We start from the raw sequence: 22849 nt of genomic DNA, 5'->3' as shown, positions 1-22849 counted from the left end.
CTCATGGTTGAGCTGTAGGCAGTATCTCTTTATTCATGCAGGACGCAGCACAATCTAAGACGAGCTAAGCTAAACTCAAGTACTGTAAAACTCACCATGCTGTCTTTATATATACTTGCCAAGTAGGGTGGAAACAGGATGTGACATAGAGAGGGTGGAGAGAAAAGTGACTGGTGAAAATCAGAGTGTGACAAGGAGAGGATCAGGGTGTGACAAGGAGGGGGCGGAGCAGGCGAGAATCCTATCACTGAACCACCAATGCCCTGGAGGGAGGGTGGTGCTTGTTAACAGTGGTTATGTAAATAGAATGCAGTGGTTATGTAAATAGACTAGTGTTAAGCAGGGGGGATTTAAAACAAATGAAACAGAAGGGGTCTCATGCATACCAACAGAAAGGAAGGAAGGAAGGAAAGAAGGAAGGGAAGGGAAGGGAAGGGAAGGGAAGGGAAGGGAAGGGAAGGGAAGAAAGAAATTTTGCACTATTCACTGTGCCTCCACAAAGAAGCAATGTACACAGCGGGTGGTGTGCTGAAGTGGCGTGCTGAAATACACACGTACTGTGTCACAGGCTCTAATAGTATGGATTTCCTTAATTGCCATTGAAGTGGAACATAAGAAGTTGTATCTGTGTTTTGCTAAGTAGAATGCAAGCTAAGCATTTGAATTACCTCTCAAAAATACAATTAAAAGCTCCCTGCGTTGTGATGATTTCATAATAATGTGTCTTTCCTCACAAATAACCTCTCATGACCTTGAAGACTGCATGCGCATAGTGCTCTGGGCATGCACTCACAGGATTGTGTAGGTTTAAGTTACATGCAGTGTCTCCAGAGACATAGGACATATAGCATTACCCTGGGAAGTTTAGCTGCAGGTTTTAAAGTTTTTAGACTGCAGGTCTCAAGTTCCCTAACCTTAGGATAGTTAGGTGTTCAAATAATGAATGTCATAGAAGCTGGGAAATGACAGTTACTTAAGCAGTAGATTTTTATGTCTGAGGCTTGGAGGTCCCAGGTTCAATCCTCAGCACCATCATAAACCAGAGCTGAGCAGTGGTCTGATGAAAAGAAAAAAATAATTAAAAATAGCCCAGAAGGTGGCCCAGTGAAATATTAGACTTATAAGCATGAGGTCCTGAGTGCCAGAGTAAAACTCTTTTTCTTTCTCCCTAGCTAATAAATCAAATCTTTTTTTAAAAAAGTTAATAAATGTTGAATGAATCATACAGGTATTTATTAACGCATTTATATAAAGAGAGCCATGTTTAAGTCCTCATAAATAAGGCAGTCTTAACTCAGAATAGTCAAACATCAAATTACAGAGTAAATAGGAAGTTTTGATGTTGGTCCTACCACATGGAAGTAATTTTTATACTTTGTGAGCCCTTTTGAGTTCCAACCACTTTTATAATAATAAGAAGAAGAATGCTGCCAAAAAGAATGATTTTTTTCTTTTTTATTTTTTATTTTTTTATTATTTTTTTTATTTAAGAAAGGATAAATTAACAAAACCATAGGGTAGGAGGGGTACAACTCCACACAATTCCCATCACCCAATCTCCATATCCCATCCCCTCCCCTGATAGCTTTCCCATTCTCTAGCCCTCTGGGAGCATGGACCCAGGGTCATTGTGGGTTGCAGAAGGTGGAAGGTCTGGCTTCTGTAATTGCTTCCCCACTGAACATGGACGTTGACTGGTCGGTCAAGGATGGTTAATTGAACCATAAATCACATTTAAAATGAATCCTGAAAAACGTTTGGTATTGTCCAAAAAAATTAATCAGCTCTATAGAAGTGATGATATGCCAAATGTGAAATATTGAGTGGTTAAGTTAAAAAAGAGAGAGAGAGAGAGAGGGCTTCATGTAATACTTATGATGTCGATGACTTTGCTAATAGTTTTGCTTCTCACTTAAATATGACGAAGCCCCATGGGGTTACTCCAGAAAATGTAGGACTTTCCTATCAGTTGAATGTGAACTGCTGCTTAGAAGGGTGAACCAGTGTGATACTGAGGCAGAGTCTTTGGAAGCAGATAGATATGAGTTCGAGTCCCAGCTCTGCCATATGTTGCCTCCATTTTCTCCTCAATAATAGGAAACTCATCATATCTGCTTAGAAATGAGTATGTGAAACGAGCGAAGCAAAGGACATATGGATGAAGTACACGCTCAGTAGATGGATGGTATTGTTGAGATGCATTTCTTGTGTCTTGCCCCTTGACAAGGTTTCACCAGTGAGGGAACAAGTATAAGGCGTTATCAACTTACCAAACAGGAACTGAGCACCGAAAGAAAAGTTCGCTCTTGCTTTCTACGTACTTCCTTAACTTTGTAGCGTGTCTGTAAGGTTCATCTCCTTCTAAAATCATAAATAGAAATAGAATAGAAATGGAATCAGGGCCAGGCAATGGCACACCTGGTTAATCACACACATTGCACTGTGCAAGGACTCGGGTTCAAGTCCCTGGTCTCTACCTGCAGGGGGAAAGCTTCACGAGTGATGAAGAAGGGCTACAGGGGTCTCACTGTCTCTCTCCCTATCTCCCCCTTCCTCTCAATTTTTCTCATTATATGTATAGACATATCTAATAAATAAGGAAGAAAGAAAAGAAATGGTATCTTCTTCTCTTTTCTTAGTTGCCAAACAACTAGTAAACATTCAGAACCTGTTTGTTGACGTGATCTTACTTAGTGGTTTCCTAAGTCTAAATGTATATTCCTCTTATGAGAACAGAATTACATTCTGCCATGTAGAAATCTTAAATTTTTCTTCTGTTATTTTTCATTAAAACCATAGAGAAATGTTATGATCTTCACATCATTTGCTTCCTAATAGTTTTCTAGGCTCATTTAGCCATTTTATTGTTTCATGTATATGTATAAGTATCTTAATTCTGAAGTTTGGAATGAGCTGACTTTCTTCTCTCCATTTCTACATAGTACTTTTCTTAGATTAACTAGAGGGTGTTTTTTTTTTTTTATACTTAACCTTTGTTTGCATGAATACGTGTTTAAGTATGTAACATGTATACATAAATGTTAAAGATGTGATTTGTATACCATTTTAATATATTAAGTGATTTTTTCAGTAACAGCATGTTTTATTGAGGAAGTCTATATATTTTATATTATTATTTCAAGCTCTGTTGATGTTCAAGCATTTAGTTACTATTTTGAGAAAAAAAAAATTAAATGTCTTAATCTGCCTTGAAATTGTTAAAGGTCTGAGTATACAGCCATACTAAGTACAGGTTGAAGAACTGATATGTGTGGTTGATCAAATTTATAATGATTCAATTTAATTCTTTGAGTAGCAAGGATTTGAATGATCAGAGAACACCTCTTAGTAATAACACCCCTCATGAATTTGAATAGAATTTTGACATTGGCTTTACTCCTGCAAGAATAATGCAAGTCAATAAAGTGTGAAATGTTGTCACAGCTCTAGTTTATCTGTGAGAAAATTGAGAGCCAGAGCAGTTGGCTGACTTTTCTGAGTTCTTAAGTAGATCTAGATCATAAGTAGAACCTACATCTTCTATTTCTAGTTAATTTTTGTTTTCAAATCCTGCTGAGAATTATAGTTCAAAAATATGCAGTCACAGTCATCAACAATTTTTTTGTCTTCTAACACAGTCGATTATTCTTCACTTCATGTTAAAAACACTTTCCATCTGATCTCAGCAAAACTCTTTCTATTCCCCTCTCAGTTTGAACGCCATGACCCTGTGGATGGAAGAATCACCGAGAGGCAGTTTGGTGGCATGCTGCTGGCCTACAGTGGGGTGCAGTCCAAGAAGCTGACTGCCATGCAGAAGCAGCTCAAGAAGCATTTCAAAGACGGAAAGGTAGGTATCTTTGCCTCTAGGAAGAAAAGGAACAACAGAAGCATGCCATTGTTAGGGACAGACTGACATGAAAGTATGTAATCAACTAGAGGTTAGTACCAGTTAATCTCCGGCATCTTTAAAAAAAAAAAAAAAAGAGCAATGAGTGAGGAAAATTAGAAAACCCAAATGACTGTAGGTTTCTTATTCATGCAAGGTTGGAGCAATAGACTGAGAACTAGAGCACTTAAGTTCTGTTTCTGCCTCAGAGGTTCCCATAGACTATAAACAGACCACTTATCCTTCCTGACCTGAGTTGAAAGGCATATCCTCAGCGTGTGCTCTCAGGGATATTCTACCTTAAAGCTTCAATAACTAAAAATAATAGGGTTGCTTTTGCTTCTCTTATTTTTCTTGGTTATTAGTCTTTTCGCAGGAAATCTGGCATAAACATTATTGATCTAAGTTTATGGAGTGTTTTTCCTCATTGTAGATGTTGAAAAACTGAAGAAAAAAAAAAAAAAACCCTCTGAACTGAGCTTCAGACTCCACCTGGGGGTAGACACGCCTCAAAGAAAGTGTCAGCTTCTGTGTGTCCCGTTGGCAGTAGGAGAAGACTTTTAACAGAAAGTGACAAAAGACCTTACTTCTCTTCCAGGGAGCACTCCGACACTGCTCATACACAGTTCATATCTGTTGGAAATTGTAATTTTAGAAAATTGATCACAAGTATTGAGATAGATTTTTTTATATTTTTTTATTTTACTTTTTGTTGCCCTCGTTTTTTTATTGTTGTTGTAGTTATTATTATTGTTGTTATTGATGTCATTGTTGCCAGATAGGAGAGAAAAGGAGAGAGGAGGGGAAGACAAAGAGGGGGAGAGAAAGACTTTTTTCACTGCTTGTGAAGCGACCCCCCTGCAGGTGGGGAGTTGGGGGCTCGGCTCAAACCAGGATCCTTGCGCTTTGTGCCATGTGCACTTAACCCGCTGTGCTACTGCCCAACCCCCTTTAGATAGACTTTTAATCTACTATTTACATTAGGAAGTAGTCCTTCCTTTTGCCATCCAAACCTTTTTTTTTTTTATTGAGTGGGTTGATGTGTTATAGTACAGTCATTGCCAGACCTGTCTTTAAATAGACACTTTAAGACACTGATTCAACTTTGAAATAATTCTCTATGATGATAGGCTTGATTCATGTTTTATTATGAATTTGTCCTTAAATTGGACACTGGGGACCTCTCCCTTGGAGGAATAGAGTATTTCAGCTTTGGCGGGAGTTAATTTAGAACCTGCAAGAGATGAAAATCTAAGATGCTAAATTACTTCTCTCCCAGAATTTCCAGCCTGCTTTCACAAGGAGATAGAGATCGATTGTCTTCTCATGTTGATTAAATAGTTTGTGAGCACAGCAATTAACTAAAATCAGAGTTAATGAAGGGCCTTTCCTCCTCGGATTGCCAGTCCATCTCTCTAGGACCATTTTTCATTAAAGGGCAATCACCATTTGCTTTCTAATTGCTTATTTTAATCTGCTTTGAATTTGTTAACATGAAAATCAGATTTTCATTTAGTTCATGTTGGTCCTTTACTAAGTGGGTTTCTGTACAATATCAAGCCAGAACTGAAACACTGAAGACACTTTTTTAAAAATATTTTATTCATTCTTTTTTTAAATATTTATTTTATTTATTCCCTTTTGTTGCCCTTGTTGTTTTATTGTTGTAGTTATTATTGTTGTTGTCGTTGTTAGATAGGACAGAGAGAAATGGAGAGAGGAGGAGAGAAAGATAGACACCTGCAGACCTGCTTCACCGCCTGTGAAGCGACTCCCCTGCAGGTGGGGAGCCGGGGTTCGAACCGGGATCCTTATGCCGGTCCTTTGCTTTGCACCACCTGCGCTTAACCCGCTACACTACAGCCCGACTGCCCTGAAGACACTTCTTAATCATAGTGTTAAATATTTGCATATTACTTAGTTGGGAACATGTGTGAGCCTGATAGAGCTTAGGGAGAACCACCCCCATCTTTGGATGGAGGTCTGAGAAGATAACCTCTTGGTAAGTCTCTCTCAACCGAGGTGAGCATAAAGGGGGAAACTCAGACTTGGTTCTTTCCTTCTTGACTCTCAGGCCCACAGATACCCCAGTACTTCCCTCCATTAACTGCAGGCCACATGGCTGCAGATTCACTTATTCAAAGTCACCTTCTGATCACAGAAGAACACACCTTATCACACACTTCATCACACACCTCAGAGCCCAGACAAGAGAAATTCCAAACTATATGGCCTTTTGATATCCATCTTCTCTCTGTCTCACCCTACGGGTTTAACCCCTATGCTTCTCTCAAATACCTTTGGATAATTAAGTTGCTTGTGTTATGGAAAATAACTGTCTTGTATCTCATCAATTCCTGTCATACCAACCCCCTACCTTAGGGGCATGCTGACTGTTAAGAAACCTGTAATTTCTGTCATATTGCAACAATAATTACCTCCATTGCTTTTCTATTTAACTCATGTCCACTTTGCCAATAAACGGACTCTAGGATTCTGGGACTCTAAGGACTCAGATTCTAGATTCACGCTAAGAGTCCCCTGGTGTCTTTTACTTCGTGTCACCCCTGTCGTGAGCGAGAAAGAACCAGCCCGTTACCTTTCCCCTGGAGGACACCCTGACGGAGAAGGAGGGAGACACCCCGAAAGCTATATAGTATTTCACAGTGATTTTTCTTTTTCTGTCTTTCCAATAGTTTTGTTGGATCTCATTTGCTTTTGAGGCTATAAAGAGAGATGGAAGGATATTAATGATCCTCTCGGAGTATCAACTATAAGTCAAAGCTTCCTGTCCCAGATCTTGTCCTTTTCATAGCAAAGTGTCATTTCTCTTAACCATTCTCTCCCTCTCAAGCACTGGTTGAGAAGTTTGATGGTTTGGGGCTGTCTTCAAACCAATCAAATCAGTAGGTGGAAACCAGTATCAGTGTTGCTGCAAGGTCTTCTCAGACGATTCTGATGTGTGGTTCGACTTGAGAGCCGCTGCTCTGGAGGGTCTGTGCTCTAGCGTTGCCTCTTGCTGCTGTGTTCCGGAGTAATAACTTGAAGAACTGGGGAACCTGGAAAAATTACTCTTCTAGTTGTGAGGAAGCATCATGTTTCCTATTTAACAAAACCCGTCTCCCCCCTCCCCCCGCCTTTAATGAGGAGCATGTTTTGTTTGGATTTTACTTTTAAAGATGAATCCTTGTCCTAACTGTTTTTCTCAATACTCTTTCTCCTGCAAATTCCTCTAGACAAAACCTGATTCTCAGCAATAACATTACTTCTCATCTGTCAAATTATAGACTTCTCCTCATTAAGAGAAAGATGAAGTTTCTAAAATAAAACTCACAGTGGCAGTCCTCTGTGCCTACGAGTCCAAAAGCTGCTAACTTTAATAATTTAACAAAGCCATTTAATTAACTGAAATTTCAGTTCAATTAGTTCAGTGACAGACACTGCTGTGTGCAAGACACTAAGCCAGGAGCTGTGGAAAAGATAAACTAAAACCATCACTTAGCCTCAAGAAATATACAATCAATAATAGTCTAGTACTGAAAATGATGAAAAAAGCTATGTATCTTTTTCAAGATACATCAAATGATTGATTATTGAGAATCTGATTAGAAAACAGAAAGGTGGGAGTCGGGCAGTAGCACAGCGGGTTAAGCGCAGGTGGCACAAAGCGCAAGGACTGGCGTAAGGATCCCAGTTCGAGCCCCCAGCTCCCCACCTGCAGGGGAGTCGCTTCACAGGCGGTGAAGCAGGTCTGCAGGTGTCTCTTTTTCGCCCTGTCTTCCCCTCCTCTCTCCATTTCTCTCTGTCTTATCCAACAACAATGACAAAAATCATAACTACAACAGTAAAACAACAAGGGCAACAAAAGGGAATAAATAATAAATAAATATAAAAAAAGAAAACAGAAAGATGAGGGAATGAAAGAAAAGATGACTCCCAAGACAAAAATCATTACACTTATAGGATGAATTCAAATAATTTACACACAGAATAGCACATTTATTTCCTTTTTTTATTTCTACATCACTTTATTAGGGAGATTATGCATACTAGAGTTGTTGTCACTTGAGTGCCATTTCTGATCTCCGCATGAGGGGTGTCAGCATACCACTCCCAGCACCAGCTGAGGTCTCCTCCCACCATTGTGCATTGGTCCACAGCTCCCTCCCTTCTGCTCCCCACTTTAGAATCCTGGGTTATGCTGCAATCAGTCACAACTAATCCGAGTTTTCCCTTTCTTTCTTTATTTCTCAAGTTCCACCTGAGTAAGGTCATCTAGTACTTGGCCTTGGCCTTTTGGCTCATCGTAACATAATTTTATATTCATGTTCAGTATTTATTAAGCACTTGTCATGTACCAAATAATCTTCTATGTATTGAGAACACAGTAATAAATAAACCAGGTCTCTGCCTTCATAGAACTTAACATTCTTAGTTGAGAGAGATAAATGTTAAATAGTTGAAATAGAAGATAATTCCTGGGGTTGGGCGGTAGCACAGTGGGTTAAGCGCATGTGGCGCAAAGTGCGAGGACCGGCAGAAGGATCCCGTTTCGATCCCCCGGGTCCCCACCCGCAGAAAAGTCGCTTCACAGGCGGTGAAGCAGGTCTTCAGGTGTCTATCTTTCTCTCCCCCTCTCTGTCTTCCCCTCGTCTCTCCATTTCTCTCTGTCCTATCCAACAACAGCGACAACAATAATAGTAACAACACCGATAAACAAGGGTAACAAAAGGGAAAAAATGGCCTCCAGGAAAAGTGGATTCGCAGTGCAGGCACCGAGCCCCGCCAATAATCCTGGAGGCAAAAAAAAAAAAAAAAAAGAAGAAGATAATTCCTCATCTTTGATCCTCTTGAAAACAGTATTGTGGCGCTGTGGCATACCCTAAATCGAGTAACCTTACCATGTGCAAGCACCCACCTTCAAGCCCCTGCTCCCCACCTGCATAAAAAAATGCTGCAGGTGCTTTTTTCTCTATCTTCTCTCAGTTTCTTTCTGTGCTATCAAAGAAAAAAAAAAAGGAGTAGGGAATGGCCACCAGGAGTGGTGGGTTTGTTGTGCAGATACTGACCCCCCCCCCATAACCATTGTGGAGGGGGGAGAGTTGCTGAGTTTCTTTTCATGTTCCCAGCACTGTGTCTTATAGTTAAGTGTTTCTCTTTTGCATTTGGTGAATGTATCAAGATAGCAGATGTGGGAGCACCAGTGAAAAGGCTTGGAACCATCTGAAGAGAGATGAGTAGAAATTCTTGGGGGAGGTACAATTGGAACTTTGCTTCACAAGCAGAATAGGATTTGACAAGCAGCTTGTAAAGGTGTTTTTTAGATGAAAAATACTATTCTGAGCCTTGGTTATTTGCTGAGGATTACACAGTGTTTTGTTTCTCTTTACTGGGGGATTCTGACTTATAACATAGTTGTATATATACAGTTTCTTATTTCTCCATGGTAGATGTCTGCAAACCACACCCACAACCACCTGACATCTGACATCTTCCTCCGTCATAGTGCAGAGACCACAATACCCTCTCCACCCCCTCTGACCTCTCCTCTTTAGGGTCCTCATATCTACTGCAGTAAAACATATCTGGCCTAAGTCTCATCCTTCATTTTCTCTTTTCTTGGTCTCTTTTTAAAAAAAATATGTATTTATTTATCCCCTTTTGGTTGCCCTTGTTTTTTATTGTAGTTATTGTTGTTCTTATTAATGTCGTTGTTGTTGTACAGGACAGAGAGAAATGGAGAGAGGAGGGAAAGACAGAGGGGGAAAGAAAGATAGACACCTGCAGACCTGCTTCACTGCTTGTGAAGCGACCCCCTACAGGTGGGGAGCCGGGAGCTCGAATTGGGATCCTTAGGCTGGTCCTTGCGCTTTGCACCACCTGCGCTTAACCCACTGCTACTGCCCGACTCTGTTTTCTTGGTTTCTTAAATAACGTCTATGAATAAGATCATCTGGTGGTCCTCCTCCTTCTGGCTGGGCTCACTTAGCCTGATGTGTGAAGAAGCAGAAGAGAGTATCTCACCATTTCTTACTGCTGAGTAGTGTTCCACTGTGTTTGTGTCCTACAGCTTTCTTAACCGTTGTCTGTCATTATACTTGGGTTGTTTCACACTTTGGCTATTACAGATAGTGCTGCTATGAACTTAAACATGCAGATATCTCTTTGTGTTTCTGTATTCTTTGGACAGAGCCCTCGCAGGAGAATTGCTGAGTGATACAGCTGACCCATTTCTAGTGTTCTGAGGAATCTCTAGAATCACCATAGGTGCTAAACCAGTTTATATCCCCATTAACAGTTAGAATGGTTCTTTTTACCTACATCCTCACCAACACTTGTTGCTGGGGCTCGGTGCCTGCACTGTGAATCCACTACTCCTGGCAGCCATTTTTTTCCATTGTTGTTGCTACTGTTATAGTTGTTGTTGGATAGGACAGAGAGAAATGGAGAGAGATGGGGCAGACAGAGAGGGAGAGAAAGACAGACACCTACAGACCTGCTTCACCGCTTGCAAAGCAACCCTCCCTGCAGGTGGGGTGCCAGGGGCTCGAGCCAGCATCCTTGAGCCTTGCACTGTGTGCGCTTAACCCACTGCACTACCGCCCAACCCCTGTTTCTGTTATTTTTAATGTATATCACTTTCACAGGTGTGAGATGGTATCTCATTGTTGTTATCTTGTTTACATTTCTCTGATAATCAGTGACAGCATTTTTTCACATGTCTGTTGGCCATGTCAGTATCTTTTTTAGTGAAGATTCTGTTTATATCTTCTTCCCATTTTCAATGGGGTTGTATTTTTTGTTGCTGAGTTTTTTGAGCTCTTTATTTTTTGAGCTCTTTATTTATTTTGGTTTTTTAGCTTTTCATATATGGCATGTAGATAACTTCTTATTCAGTGAAGTTTCTTTGTTTTGGTAAAGGTTCCTTTTGCAGTACAGAAGCTTTTCAGTTCACTGTAGTTCCGTTGGTTTATTTTTGCTTTTGTTTTTCTTACTATTAGAATTGAGTCTCCAAAGACATTTCTGAAGCAGACATCATGGCTTGTTGTGCTAGTGTTTTTCATCTTTTCAGTAGGTCACAGAGGAAACTCGGGCAATTGGACTGATTGCTGGCAGATGGATTTGCTGTGACTGATTAAATGACAAGCAAGGGAATTCTCCAGTTCAGTATGTTTGCACTCATCCATGTCCTGTCAGCCTGTCTGACTTTACAGCTGACTCTAGAGGAAGCAAAACTCTTCTTAACCTACTCTTTTCATCTATTCCAATGACTCTTTTAAAGCAGAACTGTTCAGGTATAATTTACCTGCCATAAAATTCATCCATTTTAAGTGTACGAGTTAGTGGCTTTTAGTAAAGTTACTGTTGTGCAGTCATCACTGCAATTTAGCTTGAGAATATTTCCCTCTCCCCACAAGGATTACTCGTGTAGGCCACAGTAAACAGTGAACTCCCCCTTCTGACAGCACTACATCTCCTCCCTGTGTCTGGATAGCTTCCTTTTCTGAACATGTCTCATAAATGCTTTTATTTTTTCATTTATCATACTGTTTTCCAGGTTTATATTGTTATTTATAGTAAATTTACTATTATTTACTATTGATGAAAAGTAAAGATTATTTCTTTGTATTGATTTACTACACTTTTTTTTTTACCCATTCACTAGTTATTGACAATTTAAATTGTTTCCAGTTTTTGGCCTATTATATTTATAATATTACATATTGTATTATATCATATTAATAGTATTATGAGCAGTGCACTTTTGGGGGGGGTTAAAGAGTATGGATTAGTGGTTGAGTACATACTTTTTTTTTTTCTGCCTCCAGGGTTATTGCTGGGGTTTGGTGCCTGCACTACGAATCCACTGCTCCTGGAGGCCATTTTTCCCATTTTTGTTGCCCTTGTTGCCCTTGTTGTTATTGTTGCTATTGTTGTTGTGACAGAGAGAAATCGAGTGGGGAGGGGAGACAGATGGGAAAAGAGAGACACCTGCAGACCTGCTTCACTGCTTGTGAAGCGACAACCCCTGCAGGTGGGGAGCCGGGGACTCAAACTGGGATCCTTGCACCAGACCGTGTGCTTCATGCCATGTGCACTTAACCCAATGTGCCACTGCCTGGCCCCCTGAGTACATACTTTTAACATAAACCCCTGATTTTATCCCTGCCACTCAATAATAATGATGATAATGTGGTCCAGGAGGTGGCGTGGTGGATAAAACATCAGACTCTGAAGCATGAGGTCCTGAGTTCAATCCCTGGCAGCACATGTACCAGAGTAATGTCTGGTTCTTTCTCTCTCTCTCTCTCCTTCTCTCTTCATGAATAAATAAATAAAATCTTTAAAAAAAAAAAAATAATGATGATAATAACAGTAGTATGAACATTTGTATGCAGATATGTCTCTCGTTTAATTCAGAGAAAAACAGAGAGAGAGAGAGAGACCACTGCACCAGAGCTCCCTCCAGTATCATAGCCCCTCTTACAGACCCAGGCTGTGCGTGTGCTACCCAGGCTGTGCGTGTGCTACCCAGCTAGCTGCTTCTCTGGCCCACATACAAGACTTTGTGTGGTCCTATATTTTCATTTCTTATATGATTCTTAGAAGTGAAAGGGCTGTGTCATATGGTAGAATTAAGTTAACTTTTTAAAAAGGAAACTGCACATCAGTTTTCCACTATAATCATAGCAGGTTATATAGGGTTACACACACACACACACGCACACACACACACACACACTTTATTGGATAGTTAATGGTTTATAATACAGTTGTTGGCATATAGGTTCAGTCCCTCATCTCCCCATAATAGTTCTCTGCAAGACACTCTCATCCAACCTGGGTCCTTTCCCACCATCATACACCAGGACTCCAGAGTGCCTCCACCCTACCCTTTCCCTCCTTCCTCAGAGTCCTTTGCTTAGGTGCAATGCCCCACACCCAGTCCATATTTAAGTTTAAATTTTCCCTTACTGTCCTTGTTTCTTCTTAACTTCCACCTATGAGTGAGAGCATCCACTATTTGCAGTCCACTCTGGGTTCCCCGCCCGCCTGGCCACAAGAGACAAGGGTCAGAGTGGCTCTCCAGGGAGTCCCAGGGTAACTCTGCGTACTGGGGGCGACATGCACAGAGAGAATTTCAGACTCATTCAACTCCAGGGGCGGCCTCAGAAAGGTGGGCAACCTGTTTATTGAAGAGAAAGGCAGGCAGATATACCCCTAACTCAGGGGGATGGTTGGGGTAACCATTAACCCAAACAGAGAGCAATACAATACATAGTCACATTTTTTGACATAGACTGTTTGATCATAAGTAATGGTTACCATACAAAGTTTGGCCACAAGCTTTACCACTCGTGAAATTTTTCCCCTGCACGTGGGGACCAGAGGCTTGAACCCAGGTCCTAGTGTGCTTAACCAGTTGCTTTACCACCTGCCCCCTCAATTGCTTTCAGATTTGAAATAATTCTATTTACTTAAGGTAGCTACTTACTAATGTTAAATTCATGCTTAAGCAACTGCAAGTGTCTCTGTTCACAAAGAATTATTAATCTTCTAGGCAGGGGTAAATAGCATAATGGTTTTTCAAAGAAACTCTTCATGTCTGAGACTCCAAAGTCCCAGGTTCAATTCCCTGCACCACCATAAGCCAGAGCTGAGCAGTGCTCTGGAAAGAGAAAGAGAGAGAGAGAGAGAGAGAGAGAGAGAGAGAGAGAGAGAGAAGGAAGGAAGGAAGGAAGAAAGAAAGAAGAGAGAGAGAAAGAAAGAGAAAGAAAGGAAGGAAGAGCTCTTATAGAGCCTAGATTTTTGTAAAGCCACATTTCCAAAGGGTTGTTACAACCAGTTTGTTGAACAGCAGTAACAGTTATTAATAGTAGTAAAACCTGTTAGTACTAGTAGTAGCCTCCCTTTCTTTTTGTATGTCAAGAAATTTTTTTAAATACTTTTTAAGTATTTATTTATTTATTTATTCCCTTTTTGTTGCCCTTGTTTTTTTTTTGTTGTTGTTGTTGTAGTTATTATTGTCTGTCTTCTTTGTTGGATAGAACAGAGAGAAATGGAGAGGAGAGGGGGAGAGAAAGAGAGGCACCTGTAGACCTGCCTCACTGCCTGTGTAGAGACTCCCCTGCAGGTGGGGAGCCGGGGCTCAAGCCGGGATCCTTACACCAGTCCTCGCACTTTGTGCCACATGTGCTTAACGCACTGCGCTACCGCCGACTCCCAAGAAAATACTTTTTATTCCAAGCCCAAGAGAAAGCGACTTACTTCCTTTTGATCATTATATAGGCAAGTCAAGTCACCTGCCAATAAATCATGCGTAAGGTAGATATTTCCAATCTGAATCATCCAACTTGCAGCAAACGCATCTTTTCACTTCCCAGTGGCCAGCCACAGCCTCTAATATCTGACTCTAGTTTCATTCTGATAACCCTCTGGGCTTTTTACTAAGGTACTTAACAAGAAATAAGAATTTTGTGATTTACATCATTTTTTTCTTTAAGGAGGGCTATCTAAGTTTATAAGCTCTATAAAGTTAAGGTCTGTGTCCAGTGCCGTTTTATTTCCTTTACTGTTCCTGCTACATTGTTGAATGGTTAGACACTCAATAAATGTTTACTATAGCTATGTAATGAGAGACAATGTGCTACATATTTTGATTTAATAATAGCAAATTGTGATATATATTCCACTGATTTTCTAAATCTAATGCAGTGCCCATTTCAGGTTGTTCTCTTGGCCTGCCTTCAAATAATTCTTATCACTGGGGAAAGATAAAAGAATAGGCTGGGGGTGTGGATCAAGCTGCTAAGGTCCATGTCCAGCGGAGAAGCAATTACAGAAGCCAGACCTGCCACCTCCTGCACCCCATAAAGAATGTTGGTCCATACTCCCAGAGGGGTAAAGAAAAGGGAAATTTCCAATGAAGGAGATAGGACACAGACCCTGGTGGTGGGAACTGCATGGAATTGTACCCCTGTTACTTTACAGTCTTGTTAATCATTATTAAATCACTAATAACAAGTTTTAAAAAGGGAACACTGATCTTGAGTTTGATTGATATTGATGTTTTGTGATAAGTTTTAAAAAAACTTTAGAAGCTGTTGTATCAGAGTTGGGGAACATGTCTTCTACCGTACTTACTCTGTTTCAGGAATTTAATGTGAATATTTTAGCTTTAGAAATCCTTTATTATTATTATTATTATTATTTATAAAAAGGAAACACTAAAAAAAAACATAGGATAAGAGGGGTACAACTCCACACAATTCCCACCACCTGAATTCCATATCCCATCCCCTCCCCTGATAGCTTCCCTATTCTTTATCCCTCTGGGAATATGGACACAGGGTCATTGTGGGGTGCAGAAGGTGGAAGGTCTGGCTTCTGTAATTGTCAACCCTTCAGCCTTAGAAATCCTTTTAGGGGAGTTGGGCGGGTAGCACAGCAGGTTAAGTGCTGGTGGTACAAAGTGTAAGGACTGGCGTAAGGATCCTGATTCAAGTCCCTGGCTCCCCACCTGCAGAAGAGTCCCTTCACAATCGGTGTAGCAGGTCTGCAGGTGTCTATCTTTCTCTCCCCCTCTCTGTCTTCCCCTCCTCTCTCCATTTCTCTCTGTCCTATCCAACAAAGACGACTTCAGTAGCAACAATAATGACTACAACAATAAAACAATAAGGGCAACAAAAGGGAATAAATAAATAATTTTTTTAATTAAAAAAAATCCTTTTACTTGGGCAGGTGACCTCACCAATGTGTCCTGGAACCCCACCTCCCCAGACCCCTATCCCACTAGGGAAAGATAGAAAACAGACTAGGGTTATGGATCCATGTCCAGCAGTGAAGCAGTTACAGAAACCAGACCTCCCACCTTCTGCACCCCATAAAGATCTTTGGTCCATACTTCCAGAGGGATAAAGAATAGGGAACCTTCCAATGGAGGGGATAAGATATGGCACTCTGGTGATGGGGATTGTATGGAATTGTACCCCTTTTATCCCACAATCTTATCTATCATTATTAAATCACTAATAAAAAAAAGTTGAAAAATAAGAAAACACAAAGCAGGACTTGGGCTGGATTTGTTGTATTGCACCAAAGTAAAAGACTCTGGGGTAGGGGGAAGGGTTAGAACATGATGGCAAAGGAGGACCTAGAGGGGGTTGAATTGTACTGTGTTTTACTGTTGACTATAAACCGTTAATTCCCCCCCCCAATAAAGAAGAAAAATCCTTTCAGTCAGTCAGATCCCAGTGCTCCCCTCCATCTATGGAAATCTATACCTTAATAAAAAGTAAAACATGATCACATCTCTTTTTTTTTCTTCCTGTGGTAAAACATACATAATATAACAGTGCCAGTTAACTATTTTTAACTTTATAGTAAGGGGACACTGTTGACAATATAACCTTTAATGGCATCTATCTACAACTTTTTCATCTGCCCGTCAAACATAATTACCAACCCCCCTCCCTTTCTATCCCTGGCACCCATTTTATTATCTTCCTATGAATTTAACTATTCTTTAAAGATTTTATTTATTAATGAGAAAGCTAGGAGGAGAGAGAGAAAGAACCAGACATCACTCTGGTACATGTGCTACCCGGGATTGAATTTGGGACCCCAGGCATGAGAGTCAAATGCTTTATCCACTGCACCACCTCTTGGACCACAGAATTTAGGTATTCTAGATACCTCATATAAGTAGAATCATATATAGCTTTTGTGAGTAGCTTATTTTACTTGCTGTAAGGTTTTCAAAGTTCAGCCACACTGTAACGTGTCAGAACATTTCTCCTCTTAAAGACATGATTATATTCCATTTATGTATATATTAGCATATGGCTTATTATTCCTTCATCCATGATACTTGGGTCATTCCTACCTAGGTTGTTTTTTGTTTTTTTAAGAGGGGAAGAGAAGATACCTTTAGTGTTTTCATCCACAAGCAGGGGATATTATAGAGCCTGTATTCCTGGTCTAGTAAGAGTCTCAAGATTGATGTTAGCTTAGTACTTGAATTAGATAGCATACCGTGACACCCTGATAAGGAATGAGTCTCACCAATGAATGCTCTCTAAACCATGCCCACAAGGTTGACTCTAAGTTAGGGGGAATTTACTTAATATAGGTGTTCCAGTTTATTACCTAGAATTATAGAACTTGGTGCTTAATAGGTATTTTCATTAATGTCTAAATATACTACGATTCATGACTGCAAAAACTGGAAGTAACCCAAACAGAATGATTAAACAAATTACAGAGAAAACAATGTGTTATCCTTGACTAACTTATTCAGTCTCTGTTTTCAACATGGCATAAATGTGTGATTTATAGGAAATAGAGCCTGCTGCTCTGCACTTTGTGCTGCTTTTTGTTACAAGTTTCTGCCTTACCTTGCTGGTTTGTCTGTCTTCTTTCAGGGTCTGACATTTCAGGAGGTGGAGAATTTCTTTACTTTCCTAAAAAATATTAATGATGTGGATACTGCACTGAGCTTTTACCATATGGCTGGAGCATCTCTTGATAAAGGTAATGAAAAGCATATTTTTAAGATCTAAGTATACACATTGACTCTGTAAGCTATTGCATGACAGGCCTCCTTAACAGCAGCATGTGAATTTTCCATGACATTGGTGTGTGTTGTGTGTGTGTTTTTGTTTTTCTTTGTTGACATTGCTCAAGTCTTGTATTTAATCCCCAAAAGCCAAAGTCCACAGATATATTTCCTTGTGCTAAAACAATAGTCAAAGCAGATTACCATGTTTAAGTCTTTTTAAAAATGTTTTATTTATTTATTTCCTTATTTGTGTAGAAACAGAGAGACATTGAGAAGGGAGTGGGGAGACAGAGAGACACCTGCACCACTGCTTCACCATTTGTGAAGCTTTCCCCCTGCAAGTGCGGGCTGGGGGCTTGAACCTGGTCCTTGTGTATTGTAGCATGTGCACTCAACCAGGTGCGCCACCACCTGGCCCCCCATGTTTAAGTCTTTAAATTTGGAAAAAGGCATTTAAGCTGGAGCACAATCCTTTAGAACTTCTCTCATCAGAACCGTATACTCCTGCAAACATATGCAATGTAAAGCTAACATCACTATGCATTTAATTTTTCTTTGATGAGAAAAAAATCACCTAGTTTCCTTCTTGTAATAAAGGTTTATTTTAAGATGAAATATTGACTCTGGGAATAACTCCCATAACATGTTGACTTGCTTCATACAAATGCAATTCCAGTTTATACAAGTAATGTGGCAGAACAGAGGAATTTAAAAGAAAATCTTCCCCAAAATCAAGTCACCTACACATATGATTTCACCTTTTTTTTTTTTTTTTGTCAGTGATGCCTTTTTCTTTATTGTTGCACTTACCAAGAGGATGGTGCCAGTCTAAGTGGTGAGAAAGGATAGCCTTTGCTTCTTCCTGATTCGGAGGAGTTGGTAGGAAGCATCTAGTACTTGCCATTAAGTTGGATTAATTAGACTAGAAGGTTTGGAGATGTCCAATATCAAATTCAAGAATTTCCTTCCTCAGGGAGGAACTTTTAGAGTTATAGTTGCATTATATTTTCTACCAGAGCTCTGGTTTATGGTGGTGTGGAGGATTGAACCTAGTACTTCTGAGCCTGAAGCATGAGAGTCTCTTTGCATAATCATTATGCTATCTACCCCCACCCCATTTGCTTTTTTTTTTTTTTAACCAGAGCACTGCTTAGCTCTGACGTGTGGTAGTATTAGGGACTGAGCCTCAAGGATGAAAGTCTTGTATAACCATTATGCTATCTCCTCAGCCCAGAAGTTCCTTTCTCTTCCTAATATGGAAAAAAAAATTGTTCATAAATGTCTTAAATTCTGTCAAATACTGCTTTCTACATACTGAAATGATTATATGGTATTTCTTTTACATTTATATGGGGAAATGGTTTCCTATAAAAGACTGCACATAAAATCAAATAACATCACATAAATTTAAGAGAAAACCAGTAGAACAATGGCATGGAAATAGCTAGTTTATGACTTCATGTTGGTAAAGTGGTAGATTACACTGATTATCCCCTATAGTGCTGAACTCAGCCTAGCCTTTTCCTGATACACAAAGACTTTTCTATATTGCTAGTTTTTGCTTTAAGATTTTAAGTATTGAAAGATATTGGTCTGTAATTTTCTTTTTTTTTTTTTTTAGTGGTCTGTAATTTGCTTTTTGCAGAGTCTTTCTGGGTCTGATATGAGTATAAAATTATATTCTCTGGAGCCTTTTATTTTTTTCTTAATTTTCACAACAAGTCTGTAAGACTGTTGTTCTTTCTGAATTGTTTGATAAAATGTATTTACATTGAAACTACTTGTGACTTCTTTGTGGCAAGGTTTTCAATAACTCAGTTTTTTAAAATTAAATATACAGTATTCGGTATGTGTTTTTGTTGTTGTTGATTGTGCATTTTGTTTCTTCCATTGAGGAGGGGGCTATGGTTCAGTGGTTGGCAATATGAGTCCAGTTTCCCATCTCTGTGTGATAGGTGTCTGTGAAACATTCTCACCTCTACTCCTACTTAAATCACAGCCTCCGCCCACCCCTCCACCCCCGCTACCAACTACTCTCTCCCTTTCCTCCCCACAGCGCATCACCCCTAGTCCGAGTTTCCCTTTGTATTTTCCTTTTTATTTTAACCAGAGCACTGCTCAGCTCTGGCTTATGGTGGTGCAGGGGACTGAATTTGGGAATTTAAAGCCTCAGGCATGAGAGGCTCTTTGCGTAACCATTACGCTATCTACCCCCACCCTGTATTTTCCTTTTCTGTTCCTGTCTTCCTACCAGTGAAGCTCTGCCTACCAGTGAAGTCATCAGGTATTCATCCCTCTAATTTGGCTTCTCTCTTTCCAACCTATATGTCCTTTAGTTCATTTTCTTCACATATATTTTTTTCATTTCTTTATTGGGGAATTAATGTTTAAAATTTGACAGTAAATACAATAGTTTGTACATGCATAACATTTCCCAGTTTTCCATATAACAACACAACCCCCACTAGGTCCTCTTTTTGGACCTGTATTCTCCCATCCACCCACCTACCCCAGTCTTTTACTTTGGTGGAGTACACCAACTCCAGTTCAGGTTCTACTTGTGTTTTCTCTTCTAATCTTGTTTTTCAACTTCTGCCTGAGAACCTTCACATAATTTTAATAGTGTTTGTTTAAAATAATTTCTCCTCTGTCCTCTGTAGAACCATTTTGAAAAATAGTAACAATAGTATGGGTGTTATATATGTGTGTACAGGTATTATGTGCAGTACCACAGGGTCATTTCCCTAGAACTGAGCAGGATCTGACAATGTCTGCAGGTCCAAACTATAAGATTTGAAGTCATCAATTATTATAAGAGTAATGGGCTTCATTTTATATTTGCATATCATCTTCTAAAACCCAACTAAAATGAGTAAGATTGCTTTAAAGAACACTTATATAAAGTGAATCTCTAACCCTCTTATCCTATGGTTTTTGTCCTTTCTATAAAATTTTTTAAAAATATATAGACTTTAGGGTTTACAAAATAGAATGTTTCTGAGTAGTAGCGGCAAAGAAAAGTATAACACAGTGACTTCAATAAAAAAATAATGTGAGAGACAGGCTGGGAGTATGGACCGGTCTGTCAACGCCCATGTTCAGCAGGGAAGCAATTACAGAAGCCAGACCTTCCACCTTCTGCATCCCACAATGACCTGGGGTCCATACTCCCAGAGGGTTAAAGAATAGGAAAGCTATCGGGGAGGGGATGGGATACGGAATTCTGGTGGTAGGAATTGTGTGGAGTTGTACCCCTCTTATCCTATGGTTTAGTCTGTTTCCCTTTTGTTTTGTTTTTTTTTCTCCAGGGTTATTGCTGGGCTCGGTGCCTGCACCATGAATCCACCGCTCCTGGAGGCCATTTTTTCCCCCTTTTGTTGCCCTTGTTGTTGTAGCCTCATTGTGGTTATTATTATTACCATTGTTGATGTTGTTCGTTGTTGGATAGGACAGAGAGAAATGGAGAGAGGAGGGGAAGACAGAGAGGGGAAGAGAAAGACAGACACCTGCAGACCTGCTTCAACGCCTGTGAAGCGACTCCCCTGCAGGTGGGGAGCCGGGGGCTCGAACCGGGATCCTTACGCAGGTCCTTGGCGCCATGTGCGCTTAACCCACTGCGCCACCGCCCAACCCCCGCCTGTTTCCTTTTTATAAATAAAAAATAATAATAATAAAGGATGTTCTTCTTTCAAATGACTTAAGGCTAGGGAAGCTTAGTATCCACATAGTCTACTCTTCATTATCTTTGCTAATAGAGGAATTGCAGACTATTGCAGTCATCGCTGATACCCAGTCATAGCGGGTACCATGAAATGCACGGCATTTGGTATTTGCTTTGACTTACTAGTTTGTTGTTTTGTCTAACTTTGGATTTCCTGCTTGTAAAATAATGTGTTTCACACATATATATGTGAAACTTAACATAGATTCATACTGGGTAACAGGGAGAAGCATTGTGTATTCGTTTTCCAGAACTGGGATAATAAGTTGCCATGAATATAATGATTTAAAACAACAAAGTTTTTGAAGTTCTAAAGGCCATAGAAACAAATCAAGATGTTGGTAGGACCACACTCCCTCTGAAAGCTCTAGGGGAGAGTCCTTCCTTGCCTCTTTCAGTTTCTGGTGATTATAGTCTGTTCCTTGACTTAGAATTGCATAGTGTCAGAGGTGGGAGTAGATAGCATAATGGTTATGCAAAAAGACTCTTGTGCCTGAGTCTCCATAAATCCCAGGTTCAATCCCCCACACCACCATAAACCAGAGCTGAGCAGTACTCTGGTAAAAATAATAATTTAAAAATAATAATCAGGGGATGGGATATGGAGACCGGGTGGTGGGAATTGTGTGGCGTTGTACCCCTCCTATCCTACGGTTCTGTTAATGTCTCCTTTCTTAAATAAATAAATAAATAAATAACAATAGTAATTTCGTAATTTGAATCACTGATTCTGCCTTTATACAACCTTCCTTCTCCCTGTGTTTCTTTCTTTTCCTTTTTTATCCTTTTTTAATTTTTATTTTATTTTATTTTCTCTTTTGTTGCCCTTGTTGTTTTATCATTGTTGTGATTATTATTGTTGTTATTGATGTCATTCTTGTTAGATAGGACAGAGAAATGGAGAGAGGAGGGAAAGACAGAGAGGCGGAGAGAAAGATTTTTTTTTTTTTAATTTATTCTTTGTTACTGATTTAACAATAGTTTGCAAGATCATAGGGGTATAATGCCACACTGCATCCACCACCACAGTTCTGTATCCTTCTGCCTTTCCGCCCCCACCCCTACAAGGGTAACTACTGTAATTCTCACAAAGTCTAAGAGGCAGTTTGGCTAATTTTTTTTAAGTTCATTTATTTCAACTCTTTCTTTCTTTATTTAGGATAGAGACAGAGATAAATTGAGAGGGAGATAGAAAGACACCGGCACAGGGCCAAGCACATGTTATTACAATGTGCAAGGACCCAGGTTTGAGCCCCTGGTCCCCACCTGCAGGGGGAAAGCTTTATGAGTGGTGAAAGCAGGGCTGCAGGTGTCTCTGTCTTTCCCCCTATCACTCCCTTCCCTCTTGATTTCTGCCTGTCTCTATCCAATAATTAAAGAAAAAAAAAAAAAGAAAGAAAGACACCAGCAGCACTGTTTCACCACTTGTGAAGCTCCCCCTACTCGTGCAGGTAGGAATTGGGAACTTGAACCCCAGTCCTTGCACACTGTAATGTATGTGCTCAACCAAGTGCACCACTACCCAGCCCCTGAATTCTTTATATTATACATAGGAGCACTAGCATCTGGTAGTTGTTTTTCAGAGCAATGCAGGTCATCTGGTAACATAGAAACTACGGAGTGGGGAGTCGGGCTGTAGCGCAGCGGGTTAAGCGCAGGTGGCGCAAAGCACAAGGAC

At 40.0% G+C, this 22849-nt stretch overlaps 1 protein-coding gene across 2 annotated transcripts in view; it reads left to right on the top strand.

The window, feature by feature from the left end:
• The first annotated feature begins 3580 nt into the window (after positions 1-3580).
• MICU1 (mitochondrial calcium uptake 1) overlaps positions 3581-22849 on the top strand; it is a 55161-nt gene continuing 35892 nt past the window's right edge. For both annotated transcript variants that reach the window (XM_060202699.1, XM_060202640.1), the window contains exons 1-2: positions 3581-3850; positions 17314-17422. In XM_060202699.1, the coding sequence (XP_060058682.1) occupies positions 3596-3850; positions 17314-17422 (364 nt within the window). In that variant the 5' untranslated portion in view covers positions 3581-3595. The remainder of the gene's footprint in view (positions 3851-17313; positions 17423-22849) is intronic.

This window comes from Erinaceus europaeus, chromosome 1 (assembly GCF_950295315.1).
Source record: "Erinaceus europaeus chromosome 1, mEriEur2.1, whole genome shotgun sequence".
Lineage (NCBI taxonomy): Eukaryota > Metazoa > Chordata > Mammalia > Eulipotyphla > Erinaceidae > Erinaceus > Erinaceus europaeus.
Note: the sequence above shows the minus strand (reverse complement) of the source record. Positions and strands in the feature narration are given on the sequence as shown.